At 39.1% G+C, this 27,260-nt stretch overlaps 1 protein-coding gene across 1 annotated transcript in view; it reads right to left on the bottom strand.

Moving 5' to 3' along the window:
- LOC126272479 (uncharacterized) overlaps positions 1–27,260 on the bottom strand; it is an 84,455-nt gene that overhangs the window by 10,407 nt on the left and 46,788 nt on the right. Inside the window, exons 3-6 of the mRNA XM_049975358.1 lie at positions 24,047–24,344; positions 20,484–20,673; positions 18,286–18,395; positions 11,508–11,821 (exon numbers count right to left, since the gene is read on the bottom strand). Coding sequence (XP_049831315.1) covers positions 11,508–11,821; positions 18,286–18,395; positions 20,484–20,673; positions 24,047–24,344 — 912 coding nt within the window. The remainder of the gene's footprint in view (positions 1–11,507; positions 11,822–18,285; positions 18,396–20,483; positions 20,674–24,046; positions 24,345–27,260) is intronic.

Here is a 27,260-nt window from a genome sequence, read left to right as displayed (position 1 = left end):
CATGACGTGATGCCAATGTGTCACTACATGGCTTATTCCTTTTTGTCACATTTGTGTTCAAGTCTGTGTGGAATAGAATATGAAAAGTGAAAACCACTTTAGCAGATCAGAAGAAGAGGTCACCAAGTGAGGTGGCACAGTAGTTAGCACACTGAACCAAATCACTTGAGGCAAATGCTAGGGTGGTTCCTTTGAAAGGGCATGGCCGGCTTCCTTCCCTAATCTGATGGGACCAATGGCCTCACTGTTTGGTCCCCTCCCCCGTATCAACAAACCAACTGAGAAGAGGCCAGTACCTCACAGTTACGGAAAGCAAAATGTTACCAAAAAGTAACCATAGAAATATTGAGTGGTAAGAAGAGGTAAATGCAGAACAAATTTACAAAAACTCTGAACCATTTTCAAAAAATATTAATTTCCTGTTCAAAGAAAACATTGTTGAATTGCTAACAGGAGTTGGTGTCAATGATCCTGATATTCCTACAAAAGTAGAGCAAGAAATTTCATGCCATCTGTAGTTGGGCAGAGAAAATGGGGAAGATGTATATTATGGAGTGATTAACCATGAACCAGGAATGCAATATTCCATGAATGAAACTCTATGGTGATTAACCATGAACCAGGAATGCAATATTCCATGAATGAAACTCTATGCCTTCTTGTATAAGTCCAAATATCCTGCCTTAATGAGTACTCTGCTGTTTGGATTGTCTCTTCAATGTGCACAGGTTTGTGCATTATTTGAAAGATGACAGTTCCAATTTTTTTTTCTAAGATTATTAACTTAATTTTTGTGCTTTCAATTCTTGCATAGAACGTGATTTGTAATAATGATAAATAATACAGTTTTTCATGCATTGTTTCACCTTCTCACACCCATGGCTCCACAAATTGCCTTTTGGGGATATTATTCCGAATAGGACATACAGATCACTTTGAGGACTGAAAACAAACTCAACACATCATTCCTTCCAGTCCCGGGAGGGTAAAGAAAATGGGTGGACCCAGATATGGGCTGCAAGGAAAGTACTGAAGTTTTGCTCACAGCCCTTCTCAAGAGATGGTTGTACTTTGGCTGCTCTGTGAGAAGATGTACCGACATGGTGGAACAATATCCCATGTAGACCAAACACAAGGAATTACCATATTTACTCGAATCTAAGCCGCACTCGAATCTAAGCCGCACCTGAAAAATGAGACTCGGAATCAAGGAAACAAAATTTTCCCGAATCTAAGCTGCTCCTGAAATTTGAGACTCGAAATTCAACGGGAGAGAAAGTTTTAGGCCCCACCTCCCAATCGAAACAAAGTTGGTCCATTGTAAGATGAGATACAATTTAGGTCGAATGAATGACGATACAGCTACAGTAGTTTGGTTCGAGTCGTAAGCTTAGCAGTTAAGCTTTGCCAGGTAGCAATTCCTATGCGTCAGGCGCTCCGTCCATATTTATACGGGTAGCCTTCTTTTTTCACGTTCTTCGTCTAGTTTGAATTGATTGCTTATTTTTCTTTGGTCTGACAAGTGCCGTTCTCTTTGTTATGGGTGTTTACGTCATTCTAAGCTGAAAATGCATTACTGTACTGTGTCATGTATTGTTTGTCACATTCTGATAATGAGTGTTAACGACATGTCGCTGCTCGCTGCATGGTTTGCTTTTGTGCACGCTAACGCCACTTACAGTTAAAACAAAAACCAAGTAATAGACTGCGTATGATAGAAGATGTTGTGAACGAGAGTTTAACAAAAGAATTTTCTCTGTTTGAAAATCTTTGCAGACACCTATTTAGTACATTACATTCTGCACAGGAATTAGAGTCATCTTAAAGTTTAAAAATCTAGTCAACTGCCGTGCTTCATTTCTGATTGTATCACTATTAGGCATAAGAATAATATGAATATAAACATGACATGATATGTATATTCTTCCGTGTTTGCTGTTGTCTCACTCTAGTTTCGTAGTTTATTAGGCAGACAGGATTTAAATGAGATAGCAGCAAACATGAAGGAATACATGGCAAAATGTTTATATTCATATTATTCTCATGGTGAAGAGAATACTACATGTGATTCACAATTCATAAAAGTTCCTATAGCAACCATCTCTTCTCACAGGTACGAAAAAATTCAGAATGTAGAGTTGGCCATATTGACAAACATCCCAAACAGTCTTGCCAGTCGGAATTTCGTAGTACATTGAAATGCTGCTACATTCAAAGATGAGCAATATGGAATTTGTATTTTCTTCGTTGGATAATGTATGAAAATGCAGTGGTCAAAACACGGGGCGGAGAAAAAAGCTTGTCTTCCTTTTTTTTTTTTTACTGATGCAGAGGTTTTTGCGCCAGTATTTATCTTTGTGCCTGCAAAGCATGCCTGTGTAGCGCTACATATATTCGACTGCAGACATTAGTTGTGGCGGCACCTACCAACATTTTTCAGAACTTCCGCTTACTTTGCACTTGATTCTAAGGTGCAGGCAGGTTTTTGGATTACAAAAATCGGAAAAAAAGTGCGGCTTAGATTCGAGTAAATACGGTACTCTTTATTCAGAAGCTTCTTAAACTACACAACACTACAGAATGCTCATCTTGGGCTACTTTCACACCTTCTTCAAATACGACTGTAATGATGAGCCAATTTTAAGAAAAGTAAGTGTGCAGCATTTCTGCCCACACTTTCCTTTCCCTATTTACTTTTCTTGAATAAGCACCATCATGGAAGATACAGGCACATGAGTGCCATTTTTTCTCCAAGTAAATGTCATTCAGGTGCAGTTTATTGCCAGTTATGAGACTGACCTGGGAGGCAGGAAAGCTTTTGTTGGTGTAATGTGAAATAAAATGATCACAGACCTTATCAGAGTAGAGGCTAGACTGCAGACATATACAAATAATCTACAAAAACCCACCAACAGTAAGAAAAGTGGAAAGTCCAGAAATACAAGTTCAAAATAAGAAGAGTGTAACAAAGAGTTGCAGCTTATCACCTCTGTTGTTCAACTTGTATATTGAAGAAGCAACAAATAAAGGTGAAAAAATTTCAAACAAATAAAAGTGCAGCAACAGGGAACAGACAGGTACCAAAACACAGACAATGTAGCCCTTCTCCCCAGAGGAAAGGGAGACTTGGAGGACATGTTCCAAGAAATGGACAGCAGACTTACAATGAGATCTAAGGATAAATAAAGGGCACACATAGGTAATAAAGAGTAGTAGGAAGGAGAATAAAAAATTACTTAAAATCAAAATTGGGAACGACACAGTAGCTGAAGATGAAAAAGAATTATTGTATCCAGGTAGCAAGAATATGCAACACAGATGAAGCGAGCAATATATCAGGAGTAGATTGGCCCAGACAAAGAACACTTTCTTCAATCAACGAGCTACATAAGTGAAATGTGAATCATCAGAAATCCCATGAAGAAGACACTGAAAGGATTTGAAATATAATGCTACTGAAGAATGTTAAAAATTAAGGGGACAAATAACATACTAAACAAAGAAGTACACAAAATAATACAAGAGAAAAAGATCTATGGAGATCCTTACTTGAAAAGGGGAGAGGTAAGTGGGACATGGGCTACGGCATCCAGGAACTGTTAACCTAACAATGGAAGAAGGAGCAGAGAGGGAAAACAGGACAAGGCAAAAACTGAAATGTGCAAAATAAATTACAAGATGAAAACATTAGCACAAGACAGGGAAAGATAGAAGACAGGATCAAGCTAACTTAACAGCTGACAATTAAAAATAATCTTACATTACCTGCCAACAATCTGAAATGAAAAGTTTTGTGTTAGGTCTTATAGGTGATTAGATTCAAAGCTCGATACATGCACCACACTTCATCTTAAATTGTTCTCTGACTATGAAATATGATATAATTTGTTGCTACATACTCACATAGTCTTTCATCTTTAAGGTAAGTTCTTCTGTGCCTGATTGCGTGGAATGCTGACCATAGGAGGAAAAGATTCTCAAACTGACAAACACAACTTTGGAGCCACTGCATCATACTCAAACTCACAGTCAAATTGTAAAAACTTATCAATGGAAATTCTGCTGTTTCAACTTCAGAGAGCACACATTGAATAAATATTACATGCAAGATGATAATGGAGACCATTCTGCCAATTATAACTGTTCCACATCATTAAAATTTGTATAGGACACTTTCTGCTTGAGAAAGAGAGAGAATTTCTGTGTAAATTCTAGAACCACTCAGCCTTCTACCACCTCGAACACACGATATTCTGGATATGAGTGTGGGATGGAAGAATCCTACCTACCGCGCATCACATGTTTGTGTGTGCAGGTTTAAAACCAGTCGCGAGAAGCAAGCACACGTGGTAGTTGGACGGCACTGACAAGTACCTGTCGGGCAATCCATAGATGTCTTAGTGAGTGTGTAAGGAAGAACCATGGAGTTTATATGCAGCTCTGTGCTTATTGTTTCACTGACTATTGTTATTAAAACAAGAACAGTTGAAAAAGAACTCCTGTAGATTCTTGGCGCAACCTTGTTAGAGGCAAGACTCATTTTATGATTCATGTTAAGAATGGTCATGGTATCCAAGCCAACTTTCTTTTAACTGTAACTCTATTTGTTTCTAACGTCCGAGTGTATGAAAGACTTGCAGGAAGTTACATATTCATGTGGAAAGTAAGATTTTTATTGTGTATGGAGGTCAAATACATCGTTAGTTGAGGAAAAGTAAAGTTTGTATGTCTACTTATTTCATAAGTAGAAAGAATCTAAAATTTCCTGTACCAAGCATTATTCGACGGAGAAGAAGTCAAGAGGGTTTCCAGCAGCCAGCTATTCAGTAAAGAAGAGTGGCTGCAAATTCCAAGAAAGTCATCTCGTAAAGGAGTGGAAGGCAGTCTGGGGGAATAAGCCAATGTAACCCAGATCCACACTCACACTTTAAGGTGTCAGAACGTTAGAGCCCCCTGACACACACCTATACAGCTTCATACTGCTGGCTGAATACACAATACACAATACCAGGACAATGTAGCAGGTAGGTGTGTGTGTGTGTGGAGGGGGGGGGGGGGGCCACGCGCGAAGATTCATCCAAAAACTAGCAGTTTTTCATCTTGTTTACGTGCCTGCTAACGACTCAATGCCACTATTATTCAGTGAGTTGATACCATTACTCCTAAATTATTTGTGTCCTTCATCATCATTATCATCTTGTACAGTTTCCAGCCACCAACTGTGTCTGTCTGGAACAGAAGGCTCTCCACCACCGTCTGCCTAGCCACCATCTCTCCGTTTCCATCTTTATCTAGTCTTCCCCCCTCTTTTCCACACAGTTCTTCATTCCTTCCAGCTACCTGTCACCTGGTCTTCCTTCTTGTTTTCTTTTTCTTTTCTTTATTTTCATCTCATGTGTTTTCTGGTTATTTTTCTTCTCCACCATTCGTTTAACATGTCTGTACCATGTAAGCCTTGATTCCCTATCCTACCCTGTAATGACTTCTCCTTCATTAATTCCCTGATCCCCCTCTTTCCTTAATCTGTCCACCTTTATCACTGCAGTACTATTTCTCAAGAATGTCACCTCATTACCTTCTATTTTGGTTCCCTTTCTTCCTTCCGATATCCAGGTCTCTGACAGATATGTCAGGACTGGATGACCTTAATGTTTCTAAAGCAATTATATGCATACTTCATATAAATTATTTCGGATTACCAGGGACATTGCTGTTGTTTACTTATTCGAATGTAATTGTTTTGCCTGGTTAATTATGCTTTTGAACACTTCTGTATTTCTGCCATCAAACATGATGTCGGTTTTTAGATGATGAATATGCCATGATTAATTAAATTCTCTTTCAGACTAGACTCAAACAAAGATTCCCTGCTTTTCAAGAGCAGTCACCAAAACTTAGTCTGTCTGAGCATATCACCATGTCTAACCCTGTTTATTGATCAAGATGTCAATCCATTATTTGAGTTAGGCCTAGAGGAATGCTGGGATAGGTTATCTGTTAAGGTGTCTGCCTGTGAAAAGAAGGAAATCTTGGTTCAAGTCCTAGTCCATCAAAAATTATTATTAGTCGTGACACGTGCATAGTATTATGGGTTCAGCATTTCTGGATAGTATTTGCAAAAATCATTTTAGGTAATTGCATCTTCACTAAGATGAACATCAACAAAAACAAAAATATTATAATGGAATGTAATCAAATTAAATCAGGTGATATTGACAGAATTGGATTAGGAAATGAGACACTTAAAGTAATAGATGAATTTTCTATTTGGGGAGCAAAATAACTGATGATGGTCAAAGTAGAGAGGATATAAAATGTAGACTGGCAATGGCATGGAAAGTGTTTCTGAAGAAGAGAAATTTGTTAACATTGAGTATGGTTTTAAGTCTCAGGAAGTCATTTCTGAAAGTATTTGTACGGAGTGTAGCCATGTATGGAAGTGAAACATGGACAATAAACAGTGTAGACATGAAAAGAATAGGAGCTTTCAAAATATGGTGCTATAGAAGAATGCTGAAGAATAGAAGGGTAGATCACTTAACTAATGAGGAGGTATTGAACAGAATTGGGGAGAAGAGGAATTTGTCGCACAACTTGACTAGAAGAAGGGATCGGTTGGTAGGACATGTTCTGAGACATCAAGGGATCACCAATTTGGTACTGGAGGACAGCATGGAGGGTAAAAATCATAGAGGGAGACCAAGAGATGAATACACTAAGCAGATTCAGGAGGATGTAGGCTGCAGTAGGAACTGGGAGATGAAGAAGCTTGCACAGGATAAAGTAGCATGGAGAGCCGCATCAAACCAGTCTTGGGACTGAAGACCACAAGAACAACAGACAAGATATCTGCAATGGTGCAAAAGTGGCTATTGACTCAAAATAATGACAAGTGTGATGTCATGTACATGAGCACTAAAAGGGATCCACTAAATTACAGTTACACAGTAACTCCCACAAATCTGAAGACTGTAAACTCAACTAAATACTTAGGGATGATAATTACAAATAATTTAAATTGGAACGATCACATAGATAATGTTTGGGGAAAGCAAACCAAAGAGTGTGATTATTGCAGAACACTTAGAAAATTTAAAAGGTTTACTAAAGAGACTGCTTATACCATTTTTGTCTGCCCTCTTCTGGATTACTGCTGTGCAGTGTGGGATCTGCATCAGATAGTACTGACAGAGGACATCAAAAAAGTTTTGTATTATCATGAAATGAAGGAGAGTGCCTTTGATGTAATACACGAATAGTAGTGGCAGCCATTAATACAAAGGCATTTTCACTGCAGCAAGACCTTCTCATGAAATTTCAATCATCAACTTTCTCCTCTGAGTGTGAAAATATTTTGTTGGTGCCCACCTCCACGGGAAAAGATTATCAATTAAAAACAAGAGAAAACAGAGCTTTCATTGAAAGTTTTAAGTGTTCATTTTTCCCACACACTATTCAAGTGTGAAGCGGTAGAGAAGTAGCTTGAAGGCGGTCCAATGAACCCTCTGCCATGCAGATAACTGAATTGTGGAGTACTCTGTTGATGTAGATGTATGAGACAAAACGCTGACACATACAAAAGTGGTACAGAAACATGCCTCAGGCCACACCCTAATGCTCATTAAAACAGTATCATCTGGGGTATAGTTTGAAGCACTTACAAACAATAGTCAATCTTACTAAAATTGGGAAGTAAAGAGAAGTGAGAATATGATTTGGGCACTTCAAATGTCAAAAATTTGATCACAAGTGCTATGGCAGTCATTTCCTGGATTTCTTGTAATGTTGCCTCGTATCAAAAGTTACTTCCCACATACAAGTAGTGTGTATTAAACTGACAGTGAGGCCACCCTCTTCAAATTTTATCTGCTGTGAATGGCAGATTAAAAATGTCAAATGTTAAAATTCACAAAATAGCTCTTAGCTCCTACAGTTTGAGGTTTCTTTAAAAAATAGTTAAACAACAGTTTCATGAAAACCCAACAGTAAAAACTCAGTTTTAGATAGTTTTTAAAAAAAGTGAAAAATTTACATATCAAACTCCCTGCTTATTTTGTGTGTTCCATTTCACGATAATTTTTCTTGAAGCTCTACCTTGACAGTGCAATGAAGAAAGAAATTTACAAAACTTCAAGAAGAAAAAAGTGAACTGAACATCCCAAAATCAGGGAATGATGGTTCAACTGTTGCACATTGCAAAGATAAGCCAAAACCAGGTAATCTCCAGCTAGTATAAGTAAAACTGAAATTTATGCACACAGCCAAGGGTGAAGTGTAGCCAACTGAATTTTGAATTAAAAACAGAGAGAATTTAATTTTCATAATAAAACCAGGCTTGCAATTCAGTGCAGCTACATCAATGAGTTGGTAAACAATTCCCTCATTGAGCAGCCAAGTTTATTCACTCTTCCTGGCAGGAGTGGGTGAGGTTTTCCTTGCACAAGCCAACACTAAAGCTCTTCTGTTATTTGCGAAGGATGATCTGCTTCTATGAAAGGCAGGTATATATGAAATTCCTTGTGAATGTAGTAAAAGGACAAACAGTGGTAATAGGACAAACAGTATGTACCCTAAAAGAACACTGCATTGAACATGAGCGACACAACTGCCTTCTACAGCCAAATAAATCTATGGACAAATATTTTATTTCAACTTGCCGTTCCATGGATTATGGGAAAGTTAAGATACTAGCCACAGCTTCATCCTATGGGATTCAGTGGTCAAGAAAGAAGTGGAAATACAAACAGCAGACAACTTGCTCAACAAATTGTGGAAAACCCTCGTTTCAAGTCTGTGCTTTCAAAGGAAATATTGTTCTAAGTCTTCATTGCTTGGCTACAGTATTATCTCTGATGCATATGCAATTACTCCACAGTATTGCGTACAGTGATTTAAAAATCTTGCAAGTGACATACCTTGAGAATGGCTGAAAGGTTGTCAGCTGAATTATCAAAACAGGAATGAAAAATGTACAGGATGCACACCCGAAAGATGCTGCAATATTCAATAAAGCAGGTAGATTTCAAGAACAACAAATAGAATGCACATCTGATACAGAAATAAGTCATGGTGGAAATATAGTAGAAAACATGGAAATATAGTAGAAAACACTGAGAAAGTTGCTAATACCTTCAATAGAAATTTTCTAACAGTGCAGAGAAAATTGGCTGTAAAGGCTCCGTGAGTTATGGGATATGCCTTCAGCATTAAACTAACCATGCCGAAGTCAGATGAATTTAACTCATGTCTCAGTTACAAATAGTGAGAACAAGAACACCATCACATAGATGGAATCTAAATGTTATCTAACAGATAGGAAGCAGGAGATAGCAACTACTAACAGTAACGGAATTTCCTTTGAATGCACTGGCTTGATGCTAAGACCTTTTCTGTTTCTTGTATTTATAAATGACCTCCCATTTTGTTCCACTAAAGTGAGCAAATTCATTCTCTTTGCAGATAATACTTCTCTCCTAATGGGAGAACAGCACAGAAAAGCGGGGAACCTCTGCTAACAGTGCACTTGATGATATTCTAAACTGGTTTAGCTGCAATTGACACCCTCTGAATGTCAAAAAAACTCATTATGTATCATATGACAGAAAGAACAAGAGGACATAAACATAAAATGTAATGAACAACAAATACAGCATGTACTATCTGCTAAGTTCCTGGGTGTGTACATAGATACCAAATTAAATTCATCCTGGTATATGCTAGACGAGACAGAAAGACTTCATTCCACAACCTTTGCCTTACACATAAATGCATCATCGATGCATAAGAATGCCACCAGAGCAGCTTACTTTGCTTGTTTCCTCGAGTAGTTGTCTTATAGCATTATTTTTGGGGGTATTGGCCCTGGCAAAAAAAAATATATATATATATATATAATTGCTCAGAATGGAATTATGTATGCACATTATCAGTGGTGTTCATTCAATACACTCTTGCAGGAATCTGTTATGGAAACTACAGATTTTTGCAATAATATATCAGTATACCTTGTCTCTTGTATGCTTCATTACTAAAAACCTCTCTCTTTTCAAAACAATAGTGCATATCATGGGCACAAAATGAAGTCAAATAGGGTCATACATGGTACTTCACCCTTGCACAGAAAGGAGTAAATTACTCACGCATGAAAGTTTCCCATGCCATACACAAAGACATTAAAACTCTTGCTCTCGAAACATCTAAATTCACGAGCAAATTGAAAGAATAGTTGTTGAGAAATTCATTTTACTCAATTAGTAAAAAATTTAGCATAAATGAATGTGTGTGTGATGTTTTATTGCATAACAGGGCTGTTCTTTATTGCAAGCATGAATATAAATTATTTTCTGTCATAAAGGGCATCATACTGTTCTTCAATTATTAAAGAATTACTGATATGAATGTCTCACACTGTGTATTTCTGTATATATTAATTCTGATGTCTTTTTGTATTATGTACCTGATATATTTACATATATCATGATGTAATGTTAGTTCATAAGGGTACTATCACAAATCTACGACACTGTATCCATGACCATAAGTCCTTCTACAAAATTCATGATTCCAAATATTATAAAAACATTGACTTGTTCCATACCGTAACAACTCTAATGTTACTGCAAGCCGAGGATCTCCAAATAAAACAAACAAAAGTTATTTAATTATCTTGTACATTCAACTGTAACTATAAAAACTGAAAAAGTGTTTTGTAAACAAATCAAACTCTCTAATCTTATACCTCAGTGTTTCATGGAGCTGCCAGATCCAGCAGTTTAAACGAAAAATCAAAGAATTTCTATTGGAATTGAGCCCTTATAAAATTGATGTATTTTTAATTGAGACCAAGAAAATAATGTGATTGTAACATTTTCATTACAATACTAGTAGGGTTAGGATGTAAACATCAGTGTACAGTAACATAATGCATACTTTATTTTTAATGTTAAAAATATTGTAATAGTAATATATTGTCATATGCGATGCCACAAAAATTAATACCTATTCCGTTTATATGTATATGTTATTACCATAAATGTACTGATCTTGTAATGTATGAAATGACATCTGAGGCCTCTACAACAATAAATTCAGTTCTATTCAGATGTTCAAAATATCTCTGTCATCAAACCAATTTGTTTTCGCTGTTTTTCATTGCCACTTCACATTCATAAATCCAATATTAGAATCTATACTCTTGTTTTTACAGCGCCCTGTGCATCCAGTTTTGAATGCACAATTTCTGCTTCACATCATACATATATTTCAAACACCACCCTACCCCCCCTCTCTCTCTCTCTCTCTCTCTCTCCTCTCTCTCTCTCTCTCTCTCTCTCTCTCTCTCACACACACACACACACACACACACACACACACACACACACACACACACACTGTTGTTCCACATCTGCTGTAACTTGAATTTCAAATATACTACATAAAGTAAGCACAGCAGATCATTAGTAATGAAAACCATTTTTTACTTAATTTAAAATAAATATACTACTCACTTGACAATATGGATCTGTGAGAAGACTCTGCACTGATATCAGAACCTTTGATATGGTCAGCGCCAAGCTCCAGTTGTGCTGAATTGAGTCGATGCCAACATCACCATGCCGAGAAACATTTGGATGAAATATCTTTGTGAGAAAACGCACTACAGGTGGACACATGGGATAACTGTAAGGTACCTGGAGGTACAAGTAAAATAGGCCTCCTTCGTAGGGGCTGCCTACAGGGCCAGTAATTGTAGCCTGCCAATGACAACATTTCTGATCCAATGGTATGGCCTCAATGCCTTCAGGAGGATCTGTTCTCAAACCTGAAACCACAATAAAAGAGTTATATTTCATCTGTATGTAATACAGAAACATCTGAGACAAATTATAGCAATTAATAATTCAAGAAACCATTATTCATACGTTGACTGTGATTGACTACTGACACTGTAAATACAACTTGATAACCTCAAGTGGTAAAATCACTATCGGACTCAAATGATGCATCAGTGTCAATAAGTAAAAGGCTGGCACATCTATCTTGTACCAAAAATTTCATAGACTGGAATTTCCGGAAGCCACATGCTTTGTATTTTCAGTCTGATATCACCATGTCATGTGACAGTTTTTGCATACTAAAAATGATCTTTTGTCAAGTGCTGTATATATCTAAACCAGAAAAATTATCTTTCTTAGAGAAATTTAAGGTGCTAGAAGAACTTGAAATGTTTAAGAAGTGCCCTTTTTCCTTATCATTCACATAGTTTTATGTTTTGGCAAGTTTCAGCTATCTTCTTTCCTGCAAAAAGGACTGGTTTCTGCAATTAGTTTTAGCTCAATAAATATTTTTTTTGATAATACCTCAATAATTTGGATGCCTAATTCTTCTAAACCAACACAGTAATATGCAGCAAAATGATTATATTGTTACTTTCCTGTCAAAATATGGTATACATCACAAACATAGTTGAATTTCTTTAGTTTATCTGTGAATTTTTCTACCACATTCAGTTAGATTGTGAACAGTTTTCTGTGAAGTGTAAGTGAGATGACAGAACCACATCTATCTCAGAAGAATTGTCATATTATTCCTCATTACAGCAAGGTACTCAAGGTACCCTCCACCACAGACTGTCAGGTGGCTTGCGAAGTATGGATGTGGATGTCGATGTAGATGTAGATCATGGGAGATCCAAAAATGTGAAGTGGAGCTGCTGATTTGTTGATACCAGCAGTCACAGAAAGCTTGAGGACTGGAACAGTACTTATAATCTTGTATCTTCCATAGTGATGGGAAGTTGTGAGGACATCACGCAAGCACAACTTTCTTGGTTCGGCCATGCAGAGTCCACAGTCAGTCATATGCTAGTGATCACCTGTTCCATATTTATTTGATCATGCTCACTGCATTGTGTGTTGTTACTTCTCCAAGCTGTCATCCTCTCTTACTTCCATTTTTGTCCCTGACTCAAGTAGATTGACACTTGGTGTTTGTTCACGGACGCCACGCACAGTGGCACACCATGCTCATTTCAAGTGATTTACAAAATGTGAGAAATAACAGTTGCGATGAGAACTCACTCTCACATGTACATTAGTTTTCATGTTAAGTGTTGTTTATTGTGGCCATCGTGCACCCAGCGTTTTTGGAGTGTTGGAGGCACCAAGTGCAGCTGCAGGAGGAGGCTGCCAGTGACATGAGTGATGTGGTGCAAATCCCACTGCTGCCAGCTTCATTTGCAGGTTTTGATAAGACCACAGAAAGGTGGAAAAATTACTCCTGTTTATGCCACTTTAAGTTGTACTGCATCAATCACTGAACCTGTACCTGAGAGTCCTCTGCTACTGTAATGTAGGAGTAGTCGGAGGTAGTGCAGAAATTTGTGGCCTCTTACTGACCCAGGCCAGATAGAATTTTCAAAGTTGTGCCAATTGCTAATGCACTACTTTGGTCAGCAAATGCACATGGTAGATGTCCACTTGAAATTTAATCACTATTCCAAGCATCCCAGACAGTTCTAAGCAGTACAGATAGTTAACTTACAGGGGTTGTCAGAGATATGTCATTTTCAGTGTAAACTGTAACAGTTCTTACACAGACACCCTAATTCACAATGCTGTGGTGCAGCTGGTGCCAGGCAGGGCTGTACAGACTAAAGCATTACTGCATTCAGTAGCACAGATTGCAGTCAGTGGAGTTGATTGCTGCAGCACAACGTGTGTTCAACTGGCAGAGAAAAAAATCTGATAAGTCACACCAGTGGGACGTGTCCCCATCGGAGGCTAATTCAGGCTTGGATGAACACATCATTGAGGCAGCAGAAGAATGGTACTGGGACAGATACCCAGGCATCCTGGTGCAGGTCTGCTACAAAAGTGGGGATCAAACAGGACCGCTATCTCTTACTGCTGCATGTGGATCTTCCACAGTGTTCACAGCAAGTGCAGAGCACCGTATTTTCACAGTGTATTACTTAACCCTGCATGTGTGGCAGTCTTGTCTGCACTGTTGACCGTTACGAAAGAAGCGACAACGCCCCACTCTTTGCAACTTGTCGAGCCTGCCGTATGTCAGGACCTTAGTAGTTTTGTGTGGAAAATGTCAGCAGATGGAGCAGTGGCCATCCCTGTGTTCACAATAGAGTCCCCAAGTGCATCAACAGGCCATCACCCATACCGAATTATGGTACACTTGGAAACAGCTGGCTGTTGCAAGAGGTTTCAATTAGACACCGGGGCCTCAGCCAGACTAATCAATTTGGATAGTTTTCACCAGATGGGGCTCCCAATCTGTTGCAATGCTCTCAGTGTCAAGTAGTACCTTACAATGGGCAGCAGACAGCCTTGCAGGGCCAACTACTAATCACAGGCCAACCCAAAACTGTAGAAAGCCAGCTCACGCTTTTGGTGGCAAATTAATAGCTGTCAGAAAATATTTTTGGACTTGATGCTTTCCCTATTTTATGATTTGAAGAAGTCAGAACAGTTAACCTGTTTTCACAGGTAGGGCCGTTTCAAAACCAAGAGGCATTGCTGCAGTCATTCGGTCAACTATTTGGTAAGGATGATCTATGAATGGCATCCCGAGTTGCATCAAGCCATTGGGCCACAACCAGGGTCGTAATACAGAAACCCAATAGTGATGTTAGAAATTTTGTTGATTTTAAGCACATGATCAACGCACAAAGTGAAATAGATGTATCTCCCATACCGCAACCCAAGGAGTTTTTGGTTAAGTTGGCTGGCAGCCAATATTTAAAAAAAAAAAAAAAAAATTTGACCTCAGAGATGCATACTTGCAGTTGCCACTGGACGCTGAATCTCAGCAGATGTTAGTATTAAACACTCTTTTTGGGATGTATCATTTTAACTGGTTGCAATTAGGGGTAGTGTCAGTTCCAGGAATACTCCAGTGTTTTCTTCAGCAATTTATTACTAACACTCTGTGCTACACCAACTATTTGGGTGACAGCTGATATAATGGCTCCACCAGACAACAGCATTTGCAAAATTTGCAGGCAGTTTTCCAGTGACTGTCCAACAACAGGCTGTGTAGCAAGCTTGGGAAACGTAGCTTCTTGTTCCTAGAGTGCCATACTCAGGGCATGTCTTAAGTAAGGATGGTATAGTGCCAATGACAGAACATGTTGCAGCAATCAACAAACTATGAGTTCCTAAGAATATTAGGTAGTTGCAGTTGTTGTTAGGAAAGGTAAATTACGATGTAAAATTCATTCCACCTTTGTCAACCACCAAATCAGCTTTGTACGAAAAGATTAAAGTTCAGCTTTGTAAGAAACAGTGAAGTCTGAGTGGTCTAATGCGCATAGTTGGCATTCCAGAAATTTATGCAATACCTCCCCTCCATGTCTGGCCACGTTGATCCCTGGTAAGCCTATAGACTTTGACACTGATGTATGCCAATACAGCATCAGCACCACTGTGTCTCACAGAAATACAGATAGAAACTCCAAGTAGGAATACCAACGATGTAGGAAAAGACAGATTGCTACTTACCCCAAAGAAGACACATCAAGCTGCAGACAAGCACAATTAAAAGACACTGGTGTCTGGTTGAGTGTGCAGAGTCTAGACTGCCAACAGGTGCAGCATCAGGAGATTGTGGGGCAGGGAGTTGGGGAAGAAAGAAGCATATTGGTATGCTATCAAACAAATTTCCTCCAGGATGAACAGCAACTACCAAACTGCAGCCAAGAACAGAGTCGACAAACTGCAGCCAAGACAAAGTCGACCACCCAGAGGCGCTACATGCAGCTGGACATAACACACTTGATTTCAATGACTGCTTCACTATCCAAGCCATCTGGATCCTTCCCTCCACCACCAGCTTTTATGAACTGTGCAGATGGAAGTTACCCTTACGACACATTCTCCACTCCTGTAATTATTGCCGGCCACGGTAGTCTCGCGGTTCTAGGCGCGCAGTCCGGAACTGTGCGACTGCTACGGTCGCAGGTTCGAATCCTGCCTCGGGCATGGATGTGTGTGATGTCCTTAGGTTAGTTAGGTTTAAGTAGTTCTAAGTTCTAGGGGAGTCCCATAGTGCTCAGAGCCATTTGAACCACCTGTAATTATCCCAGCCTAAACCTATGATGACATAATGTTCCTACATCCTATACTCAACAGTTTCGACCCCCTCTGTCCTATCATCTCCTCCCCATTATCACCTCCCACCTTGTTTATTTGCAGCCCTCTGCCAACCCACCTGCCAATCTAAACCCGCTCCTCTCCTTTTTTGCTCCTTTTTTTCACCACCTCCCTGCCCCACAACCATCTGATGCTGCACCTGTTGGCAGTCTAGCCCCTGCACACTCCACCACACATCATTCGTTTCTCTCCCCACCCATATGCTACTATCCCTTACCTTTCCCCAAACACATTCTGTAGATGTTGCATGCATCTCACTGGGCCATGTCCAGAATGAAAGTGCTGGCTCAGGACATATCTACTGGAGAGCAATTAATGCTGCCATCAAGCCATGTTCTGTGATCCCATTCAGCATATGTCCACAATCATAACAGCCCACCACATAAATTTTCTATGTGTCCTGTGCCATAACACCCATGGGATCGGGTGCACATGGATTTTGGCTCTTCTTAGGGGTTATGTCATTATTGGTGGTAGATGCCTTATCTGATTTCCCCTGTATTTCCAAGTTTTCCTCCATGACACTGCATGCTACAGTTTTGCCCTTAGCTGCTATTTTCACCAATTAATGTGCACCATGCATCCTGGTCTCAGACAATGGTCACCAGTTTGTATCAGAGGAATTTGGAACATTCTGGTGCTGAATTGGTATTCAGTGACTGATCATTGCGCTATTCCATCCAGCATGTGCTGAAGAGGTCAAGGTCAAGTGAATGGTCAGGACATTTAAATCACAACTGAAAACAAAGAGTCCATTTTTTTTAGTCTTACTGAGTATTTCTAATCAACAGGCACGGTCCAGCTGAGCTACTGCATGGCCATGAACCTTGTAATCTCTTCGACCTATTGCAAGTGGCACAGCGAGCTCTTAACCCAAGAACTATGCCACGGTTTCAGCAAGGTTCTGCCGTCTGGTCATAAACATTCGGGCAGACACTGGGGTGGTTGCACAGAATCTGGTGGGAAATACGAGGGGATAACTTTATATTGTGGCAGTGGCTCCGCAGTGCCTAACATGCCACATTAACCAGCTACATCTGTGTCACACCGAGTGATGGATGCCACATCTCAGTCATACAGGCGACATCCACGCAGGTGAAAGGGACCAACCACGTCTCGCTCCAAGCATCGAGCAGCACCCGCCAATGTTCCCACCACCTGTTGCACCACTCACTATTTAATTTGCACTCTCACTCAGCGACACCCACCCAGGAAGAATGTTTGCCTGGGGAAGATCTGATGAAGGTGGAGTACCTGCCTTTATCATTGCAGCAACTGGTAGAGCTTGCCCCCCCCCCCCCCCCAAATCCTAATCTCCTCAACCGCCAGCTTCAGGTGGAGGATCAGCCCATCACCATTCCTAGCATCACCCTTGACAGGCCAGTGTACACTGCCTAAGCAGAACCTCTGGCGGAGATCTTCATCACCCCTTGACCCTCGGTTCGACGGCTTTGGCACAGGCTTTAGCACTTTTGCCCCAACAAGCCTCTTGAAGAGGGAGAGATTTGGTATCCCTGCCAGATCCAGGCATGCCAGATGAGGGATTGTTTGCAATTGAGCAGTGTGTCAAGTACATTGGGATGTGCCTCTAGAATCATAACATTCCTGGTTTGGCCATGCAGAGTCACAAATCACTCACCAGATTCATTTTTACTTGGTCACCCTAAATTGCATTTAGTTGTTTTACTTCCCCATGCTCTCTTACTTCCATGTTTGTTCCTGACAATGCTTTCCAGATCTGCTTGCTGGTTAGGTTGACACACCATGTTTGTTCACAGGCACCAAACACTGTGGTACACTGCACTTATTCAAAGTGCTTTACAAAATGCTGCCGTCTTGCTAGGAGAGACCTAACACCCTATTTTCCTTTTTCCACTCTCCTGTATTTACTGATTGCAAAATATATGTTAACCATAGCATTATTTAGGGTTGGGGCTCGCCTTGATAGGGATGGTGCACTGCTGTGTGTTATATTTCTGCTTTTCACAGATGCTGTAATGTAGCTCTTCACCTTTTTTTTGTGACATACACAATGTAAACTATTTCACCACAGGTATGGACATACTAATTCAGATTTTAAACTACTTAACAAACACTGACTCTTGTTAACAAAACTTACTCTTAAGTTCATTTCTGAGCCTGTTTCTCCTCCAAGAATTCTCTTCTCCAGGTGGTTGCAGCTGTAGTGCCATATGTTGAAGACATAGCTTGCAAGCACAGCTCTCTGTGCTGAAACAGGATACAGTGCTTGTATATTACATGTAAGTTAATGCAACCTTAATATATTTTAATGAATTATGACTGGGCACTCTTAGTAACAACTGAACACTGTTGTTTTCATCGGTATCAGGTTTTAATGATGCCACCCTCACCAAAGCAACTAAATCATGCCCAACTGTGAAGAATATATAAAAACTGAGAGTGAAAGAATAAAAATGTGACATGAAGCATATGACCACGCATAAAGTTAAAGTCAGCTTCCAGCTGCTATGTATGAAGAAGTCATGAAGTGTTGGGGGATAAATATACTGAAATCTGTACAATTTTGCACAGTGATAAGGAGAATACTAAGATACAAATGACAGGGTCATTTTATTTAAGTGCTACAGAGCTTTAACCTCTGGTGCTTGGGACACATAGTCAAAATCAAATTGAAATTGCATACTGAAAAATAAGACATTATAGCGAATGACAGAAATATTATGTCCATCAAAAACTTATATTATTAGCACCCATCCACAAATATATAGAATGAGCTAAGCTAAACCTGTTAAAATATTAAGTTTCCCCAGTACTTGGAATTAAAAAAGAGTTTTAAAACAGTTTTGTCAGAAAAGAGCTATAGTAGAAAAGTTCTCTACTTGTACAAGAGGACAGGAATAATAGGTGACATAGAACTAAGAACAGAAATAGCTCAATGGATAAAACAAGGAATGGAGAGAGTAGTCACAGAAAGTGAGAAATGGATAGCACAACAAAAACCTGTAAAGCAAATACAGAAAACAATAATAAAAAGGCCAAGATGGAAAGTTACGTGGGGTGTGCAGCAAGGGGGAGAAAGTGGCAATAAAAATGTACATCAATAATAATAAAAATCTGGTGAGCTACACCCAAATAATGGAAAGCAATATGTCACCAGTGAAGTTCTAAAGCATACTGGGAGGCTGTATTAACGTGAGCTGGACGCAAAGGGTTCTGCCACTATGTTTGCAGGGTGAATTATAGAATGACACTGCACAGTGCTAAACAGGATGCAGAATCAGCATGTCTGAAATCTTTGTCACAGACAGCTTCACAATCGAAGTTCATGTGCAAGCATCATTATTGATATAATCTGCCAACTCCACTCAAGCCCACTATATGATTTCAATGCAAATGAATTTGAGCTGTTGGACACTTCAAAGTACAGGGACAAATTTGGTTTGTAAGACAGACCTGAACACATAAATGGAAAATCGAACAATTTCTTCTGAGCTGTGCCAGTAGTTGGTGAAGATTACATATGAAATGCCAGAGGTGATGAATGAACTGGTGCACACAATTAATGGGTATAAGCACAGCTTGATTCATAGAAAAGAAAGAGGTTCCACTACTGTGACCTCCTGTGTGCTGTTTTGGAAGACCTGTGTGCTGTTTTGGAAGACCTGTGTGCTGTTTTGGAAATTTAGACTTCTTAAAATATAACATTTGCACTGGTAAAAAATAAAATTCCAATGCGCACCAACAATTTTTATCACATGTTTTATTAATTAAATAAAATATTATTACTCAGTTTATGATTTGTTACAAAAAAGAATTTACAGCAAGGCAAACACACACACACATTATCACTATAAGTTGTTGAAAAGGGGAAAAACTCATATATTTTAAATTACATGTTATAAAACTGACCAATGCTTTGAAAGGTTTTCATTGTACATCATTGTCATCTCACATCTCAAAATCTGTGGTTCTAATTTTTTTTCATCAAATGTACTGGCATGAGGTACCAGTGCATATCATCACAAATCAAGCACCTGATACATGTTCACACACAAGGGCATCCAAGTGCACGAATGCATGAATGCACACACTCAGATAAGAGCACATACATCAGCATGCAGACGTGTGAGAGCACTCACACTAACAAGTAAACATTTTAAATGTATCACAAGTGAACACATTTTAAATTTTTACAGTTGGTTGTATGGTGTAGTTACAAATGAACTGAAGGCTAAAAATGCTTTTAATGATTTGTATATAATGAATAAATGTGTAAGTAGGATTTATAGGTTCACAGCAGAAATGTGTGTAATGTAAATTACATGGCGTACTTACAGCTTAGAATAAACTTTGAACCAGTTCTGAACAATAAATAGAGGTTTGAAGAGAGGCCAGCGCTGCATTGTGTACTGTCGCCATTGTTCATTGCTCACGTGGGTCTGGACGAGATGAGCCCAACGCTTACAAGCATTTCCCACACTCCATAGTGACATATCATCAAGATATGAAAAGACAGCAAGGAGAACTGTAAGAAAAAATGACTGCAAATAATCCAAATATATCACTATGATTTCTGCCAATATCTGTACTTGAGAGTTTTCTATAAAACAAAGTACACTGGATTATAATTCATGTCATTATACTGTTAAATTAATTTTAATCTTTAATCCAGCTGGATCAGTGGGATCATGTGAGTCAAAGCTACTTTGTGATGCAACCATTCTCTTGTAGCCTCACAGGACACCAATATGAAAAATGCACGATTTATTTGTGTAGCTGCTACAACATCTGATGGGGATGTTGTGAGCTGCTGTGCATGTGATCTCACAATATTACAAATAAAATGCTATAATTTTGTTCTTTCCCAGCTTTCACCCTACGCACATATACGAGGTGGATTCAAGTTCTAAGGTCTCCGATTTTTTTTCTAATTAACTACTCACCCGAAATCGATGAAACTGGCGTTACTTCTCGACGTAACCGCCCTGCAGACGTACACATTTTTCACAACACTGACACCATGATTCCATGGCAGCGGTGAAGGCTTCTTTAGGAGTCGGTTTTGATCACTGGAAAATCGCTGAGGCAATAGCAGCACGTCTGGTGAATGTGCGGCCATGGAGAGTGTCTTTCATTGTTGGAAAAGCCAAAAGTCAGTAGGAGCCAGGTCAGGTGAATAGGGAGCATGAGGAATCACTTCAAAGTTGTTATCATGAAGAAACTGTTGCGTAATGTTAGCTCAATGTGCTGGTGCGTTGTCTTGGTGAAACAGTACAAGCGCAGCCCTTCCCGGACGTTTTTGTTGTAGCGCAGGAAGCAATTTGTTCCTCAAAACATTTTCATAGGATGCACCTGTTACCGTAGTGCCCTTTGGAACACAATGGGTAAGGATTATGCCCTCGCTGTCCCAGAACATGGACACCATCATTTTTTCAGCACTGGTGGTTACCCGAAACTTTTTTGGTGGCGGTGAATCTGTGTGCTTCCATTGAGCTGACTGTCGCTTTGTTTCTGGATTGAAAAACGGCATCCACGTCTCATCCATTGTCACAACCGATGAAAAGAAAGTCCCATTCATGCTGTCGCTGTGTGTCAACATTGCTTGGCAACAAGGTCATCATGCAGGATTGTGTGCACAGAACCCACAGAAATGCCAACTCTGGAAGCGATCTGTTCAACAGTCATTCAGCGATCACCCAAAACAATTCTCTCCATTTTCTCGATCATGTCATCAGACCGGCTTGTGCGAGCCCGAGGTTGTTTCGGTTTGTTGTCACAGGATGTTCTACCTTCATTAAACTGTCGCACCCACGAACGCACTTTCGACACATCCATAACTCCCATCACCACGTGTCTCCTTCAACTGTCGATGAATTTCAATTGGTTTCTCACCCCGCAAATTCAGAAAACGTATGATTACACACTGTTTAAGTAAGGAAAACGTCGTCATTTTAAGTATTTAAAACAGTTCTCATTCTCACCGCTGGCGGTAAAATTCCATCTGCCGTGCAGTGCTGCCATCTCTGGGACATATTGACAATGAACGCAGCCTCATTTTAAAACAATGCGCATGTTTCTATCTCTTTCCAGTCCGGAGAAAAAAAATCGGAGGCCTTAGAACTTGAATGCACCTTGTAAAGTCTGAGTGTTTTTACATTTGTTGTGATAAACTGACATGAGATGCAATGCCATTCTTTATCTGTTACACATGTCAGTCTGGATGACTTGACAAATGAGTGCAATATTTCTATCAGAAGTGAAAGTAAAGGGGCAACCATGATCTTAGTGACAATGCTTGTATGACTTTTACCAAAGTGCTGGGCCAGTCGGCGATAGAATCAAGGTACATGCCCTACAATCTTTCTGAAATGATTTTACTGAAACTATTTGGTAAAAAATTACTTTTGTTTAACTTGTAGCTTTATATGTCAGGTTCATTATGATGTGCCCATCATTTTGTTAATAGTCATAGTTTTTTGATATTTACATGGAAGTAAAACATTGTGCGAAATTTGAAAACATTTTCACTGAAAAGTATGGGTTGCTATGACATTGGGTTTGATGCATGTTATATAATATGTGGCCACCTATGAAATTGAGCTAACCTATTGAATTTTTCTTCAGATGAGGGAGGAGGTCACTGTCATCAATCTTGAGAAAACTGATCTAACTTAGCACACTCATTTGTGATCGCATCACACCAGCAATAACGCCAGAGTGAAATATCAACAATATTCCTCACATTTCATAAACACTTTGAGATATCGAAATGAGATTTTGATAAATAATAGCACATAAAGAGGAGAGTATTTTGCTGTATGGTTATTATGCAAAGCTTCATTATCTACCGTGTTATTTCACTAACTATAGACTTTTTCAATGACAGAGCATATTTTTTAAGGGCCAACAATAGCTGATGAAATAAGATGCTAAGCATTTTACTTTTCCTTAATTCCACACCTAATAAACTTCATACCCACTGTTTCACAATTCTCTCGCAATTGCGTCTGCACAGCATGTTAGTGAGGTGAGCCTGTGTAAGCTCCACTGTGTTTTGGCAAAAGAAGCAAATTTTAATATGGCAACAAGAGAAATGTGTAGGTTTTACTCAAAATTAGCCACTCGTGACACTTCTCTGAAAGTTACAAATGGTTAACAAAAGCGAAAATAAATTGCTGCATTTTCAATGGAATTCTTTTTAGATACTAACCAAAGCAGAGGTGACAGATCTTTGTGAATGGTCACAATCAAAGTGTGGGCATGGAATGGCCCCACTTAATATTTACAACAAATTTGAATGTAGGCTTCAGTTTAGAATGGCGCTTCCCCTCCAGTGCTTGGAGTTTCCCTTACAGCACCTGCCAGCAGCTCCCGCCACTAACTCTCTCCCACACGTGCCCTGCTGTCTGCACATCTACTGGCCACATTATTCTGTGCAGAATCTATATCTATAAGCTTTCTGTTAGTAGCACTGAAATGACAAATAAAAAATGCCCACTAGCAATTAGTCCACAACTGCCAACATACCAATTCCAGAAACTCTTTCAAATCTTTTAACATACATAAATGACACAGTTGTAAATAAGCAGCACACAATGATATGAGAACTGTAAATAAGTGTTATTTTCCTGCATGACACTGAAACACTCTAATCACAGTCAGCCACCTAGCAATCTAACAATATACACTCACAATTCAAAAACTACCACATATTTCTTGAAGTAACTTGAAAATAAGGTAATTCATTATCTATGTAGTTTCCATAGAGGTGTTTTATTAAGCAGCAGCTCCTACGTACAAAAAATAGATGCAGCTTTCTTATTAGCAAATTAACACAGCGACACAATTTCCTCTCATGCTATTTTAAGGAATGTTTTGAAGAAAGTCTGATGACTTACCCTCTGGTGGCAAGCGCTCAAGCACTCCAGGGCTCATTCTCAGATCAAACGGTTCTGATGGTGTGCTCAATATTTCAAGCCTCCTTGCTAGTGGCGTAGGGCGAGGTGGGGGAGGTGGAGGTGGGGGAGGCAGGGGCACCACTTGCTGGAGTGGTGCTGCTGCCACCGCAGGTTCTTCACCAGAGGCTGCTGACGGTGCAGGTGGAGGGTGGGGTAGCTGCTGTTGGCTGAGGCGTCTGTCGACTGCGTAATATAGGTCTGTGGGTTCGTCATTTCCCGAATCTCCATCATCAGTTTTCTATGGAAAAGACTGAACTACTTAATGATATACCACTGACATTCATTCAGTTAGTCTAAAGGTGGTCATAATTAATATGAGTAGAGTCAACAGTCAATAGCCTTTGCCTTTCTGGCATTTATTCAATAATAAGCAAACTGGTAGATGACAGATTGAAAACTAACACACAGTAACAATCACTGAACATAATAAAAAATATTGATATGCTGCTATGAGATTCTTATGTGGATCTCTGATTGGAAACATTGCGAAGGCATTTCCTAAACAATAACAAATTTCAGTTCACTGAGTGGCAGGTGCTCTCACAGACACAAATACCACTGACTTGTTACAGAGTGAGAATCATTTGCCACTACCAACAATACCATATCAACGACAACAACTCGCTTTATGTAATAAGTGCCCAAATCCTCTGCCCTCTTTCATGGTTCTATGTATACTCTTTAAATGGATTTGTATTCATACTAGGGTTTGGAAAATTATTCATATAAGCTAATATTATAAATACGTCTGTGAGATTCTGTTGACATCGTCATTCAAACATTTTCAATGTTCAATGTATCAGTCCCTCTGCCAAGATTGAACAAAAAAGTCTACCATTGAAGAAGTTTGAAGACCAATATGACACAGTCTAACAACAGAAATGATTTTATTACCAATAATTTTATATTGTCTATGCAAATGTAATAATATGGGATTGTGGTTTCCTCTTATTTAATTCCCCAAATCAACATGTTCAGTGGGTGTCTTTATTCCAAAACATGAAAATTAACACTAAAGTAATTTTCATAATTCAGTCAATGTACTTCCTTAAACTGCTGAGTAATTCACACATCTTTTTTTAAATATTAAGTAACCCTATCCTACTGTTTTTGGAGTGATATTGTAGTAGTATTTATTTTATGGTTATGTAAAACTGAAAAGTGTTAATTAAAATAGCTTCCAAATTACTGCACATTAGGCAATATAAACCATGTTTATACAATCAGGATACTTAATCATTTTAAATCAGTTTTTAAGATCACGTATTCTCAGACATCGAAATATTTGCTACTTTTTGACTTTTTTTTCATAAGGTTACTGATTAGTGTTACTGCGTACTGATTGATGCAGCTACAGATAGTTAAGCCATCTACAGTAGTTATAATTACTCTTTGCCCACTGACAATGTATTCTGAATTGCTATTGTTGTTGTCATGCTGTGTGTACATTTGGCACAATTAGTCAAGTAGCCAGTGGGAAGTTGGAATCAGGAGTTATGGTCACCCTTGCTTGCTAAATGAGGACTCCTGAGACGTGTTCACATGAAACAAATACAGTCTTACTATTCATGTATTGTAAAAACAAAGATTCCAAGACTTACCAAGCGGGAAAGCGCTGGCAGACAGGCACATGAACAAAACACACAAACACACACACAGAATTACGAGCTTTTGCAACTGGCAGTTGCTTCGTCAGGAAAGAGGGAAGGAGAGGGAAAAATGAAAGGATGTGGGTTTTAAGGGAGAGGGTAAGGAGTCATTCCAATCCCGGGAGCGGAAAGACTTCCCTTAGGGGAAAAAAAGGACAGGTGTACACTCGCACACACACACACATATCCATCCGCACATACACAGACACAAGCAGACACAAATACCACTGACTTGTTACAGAGTGAGAATCATTTGCCACTACCAACAATACCATATCAACGACAACAACTCGCTTTATGTAATAAGTGCCCAAATCCTCTGCCCTCTTTCATGGTTCTATGTATACTCTTTAAATGGATTTGTATTCATACTAGGGTTTGGAAAATTATTCATATAAGTTAATATTATAAATACGTCTGTGAGATTCTGTTGACATCGTCATTCAAACATTTTCAATGTTCAATGTATCAGTCCCTCTGCCAAGATTGAACAAAAAAGTCTACCATTGAAGAAGTTTGAAGACCAATATGACACAGTCTAACAACAGAAATGATTTTATTACCAATAATTTTATATTGTCTGCTTGTGTCTGTGTATGTGCGGATGGATATGTGTGTGTGTGTGCGAGTGTACACCTGTCCTTTTTTTCCCCTAAGGGAAGTCTTTCCGCTCCCGGGATTGGAATGACTCCTTACCCTCTCCCTTAAAACCCACATCCTTTCATTTTTCCCTCTCCTTCCCTCTTTCCTGACGAAGCAACTGCCAGTTGCAAAAGCTCGTAATTCTGTGTGTGTGTTTGTGTGTTTTGTTCATGTGCCTGTCTGCCGGCGCTTTCCCGCTTGGTAAGTCTTGGAATCTTTGTTTTTAATATATTTTTCCCATGTGGAAGTTTCTTTCTGTTTTATTTATTCATGTATTGTGGCATATGAGACTACTAAATCTGGGCGTAGTTGCAATTGGTTTGGAATGAATAATAATTATTTTAACAAATCATACATCTTGATCTGCTATTAAATATTATCAGCTGAACCCTTCATAGTCCACATTCCTAAAATTACTAAGGAAAGAAAGCATATAATTGGATATTTGGAGGTGAAGAGGAGTATCATAACAGAGCCTTTAATTAGTTACACCAATGGTAGTGTTGTATATGGAGACCACAATGATGACGTAACATCTTGAAACAATCTTCAGATCCAAAGACCGATTGCCAGTATCAATATACGGTGAGAGAATTTGAAATTTTCAATGGTGCCTCAATCTTTCAAGTAACAACAATGTCAAATCAGGAATATTATTAATGATCAGGAATGGTTAGCAGAAACTGAACTATAGAACCAACTGAAAATGAAGAGGTAAGTTTGAGCATACACACTGAATTGTGACAAGCAAGAACAGACAACTATCATGTTGATAATGTAGGAAAAGAAGGTACAACAATTAAATTTTTAGAGATATGAATAAAAAATTGAGGAAGATAGTTAGCAGTGTGTGAGACACACAC

Source organism: Schistocerca gregaria, chromosome 5, assembly GCF_023897955.1.
Source record: "Schistocerca gregaria isolate iqSchGreg1 chromosome 5, iqSchGreg1.2, whole genome shotgun sequence".
Classification (NCBI taxonomy): domain Eukaryota; kingdom Metazoa; phylum Arthropoda; class Insecta; order Orthoptera; family Acrididae; genus Schistocerca; species Schistocerca gregaria.
The sequence above is the reverse complement of the archived record's forward strand: the minus strand, read 5'-3'. Positions and strand labels throughout refer to the sequence as shown.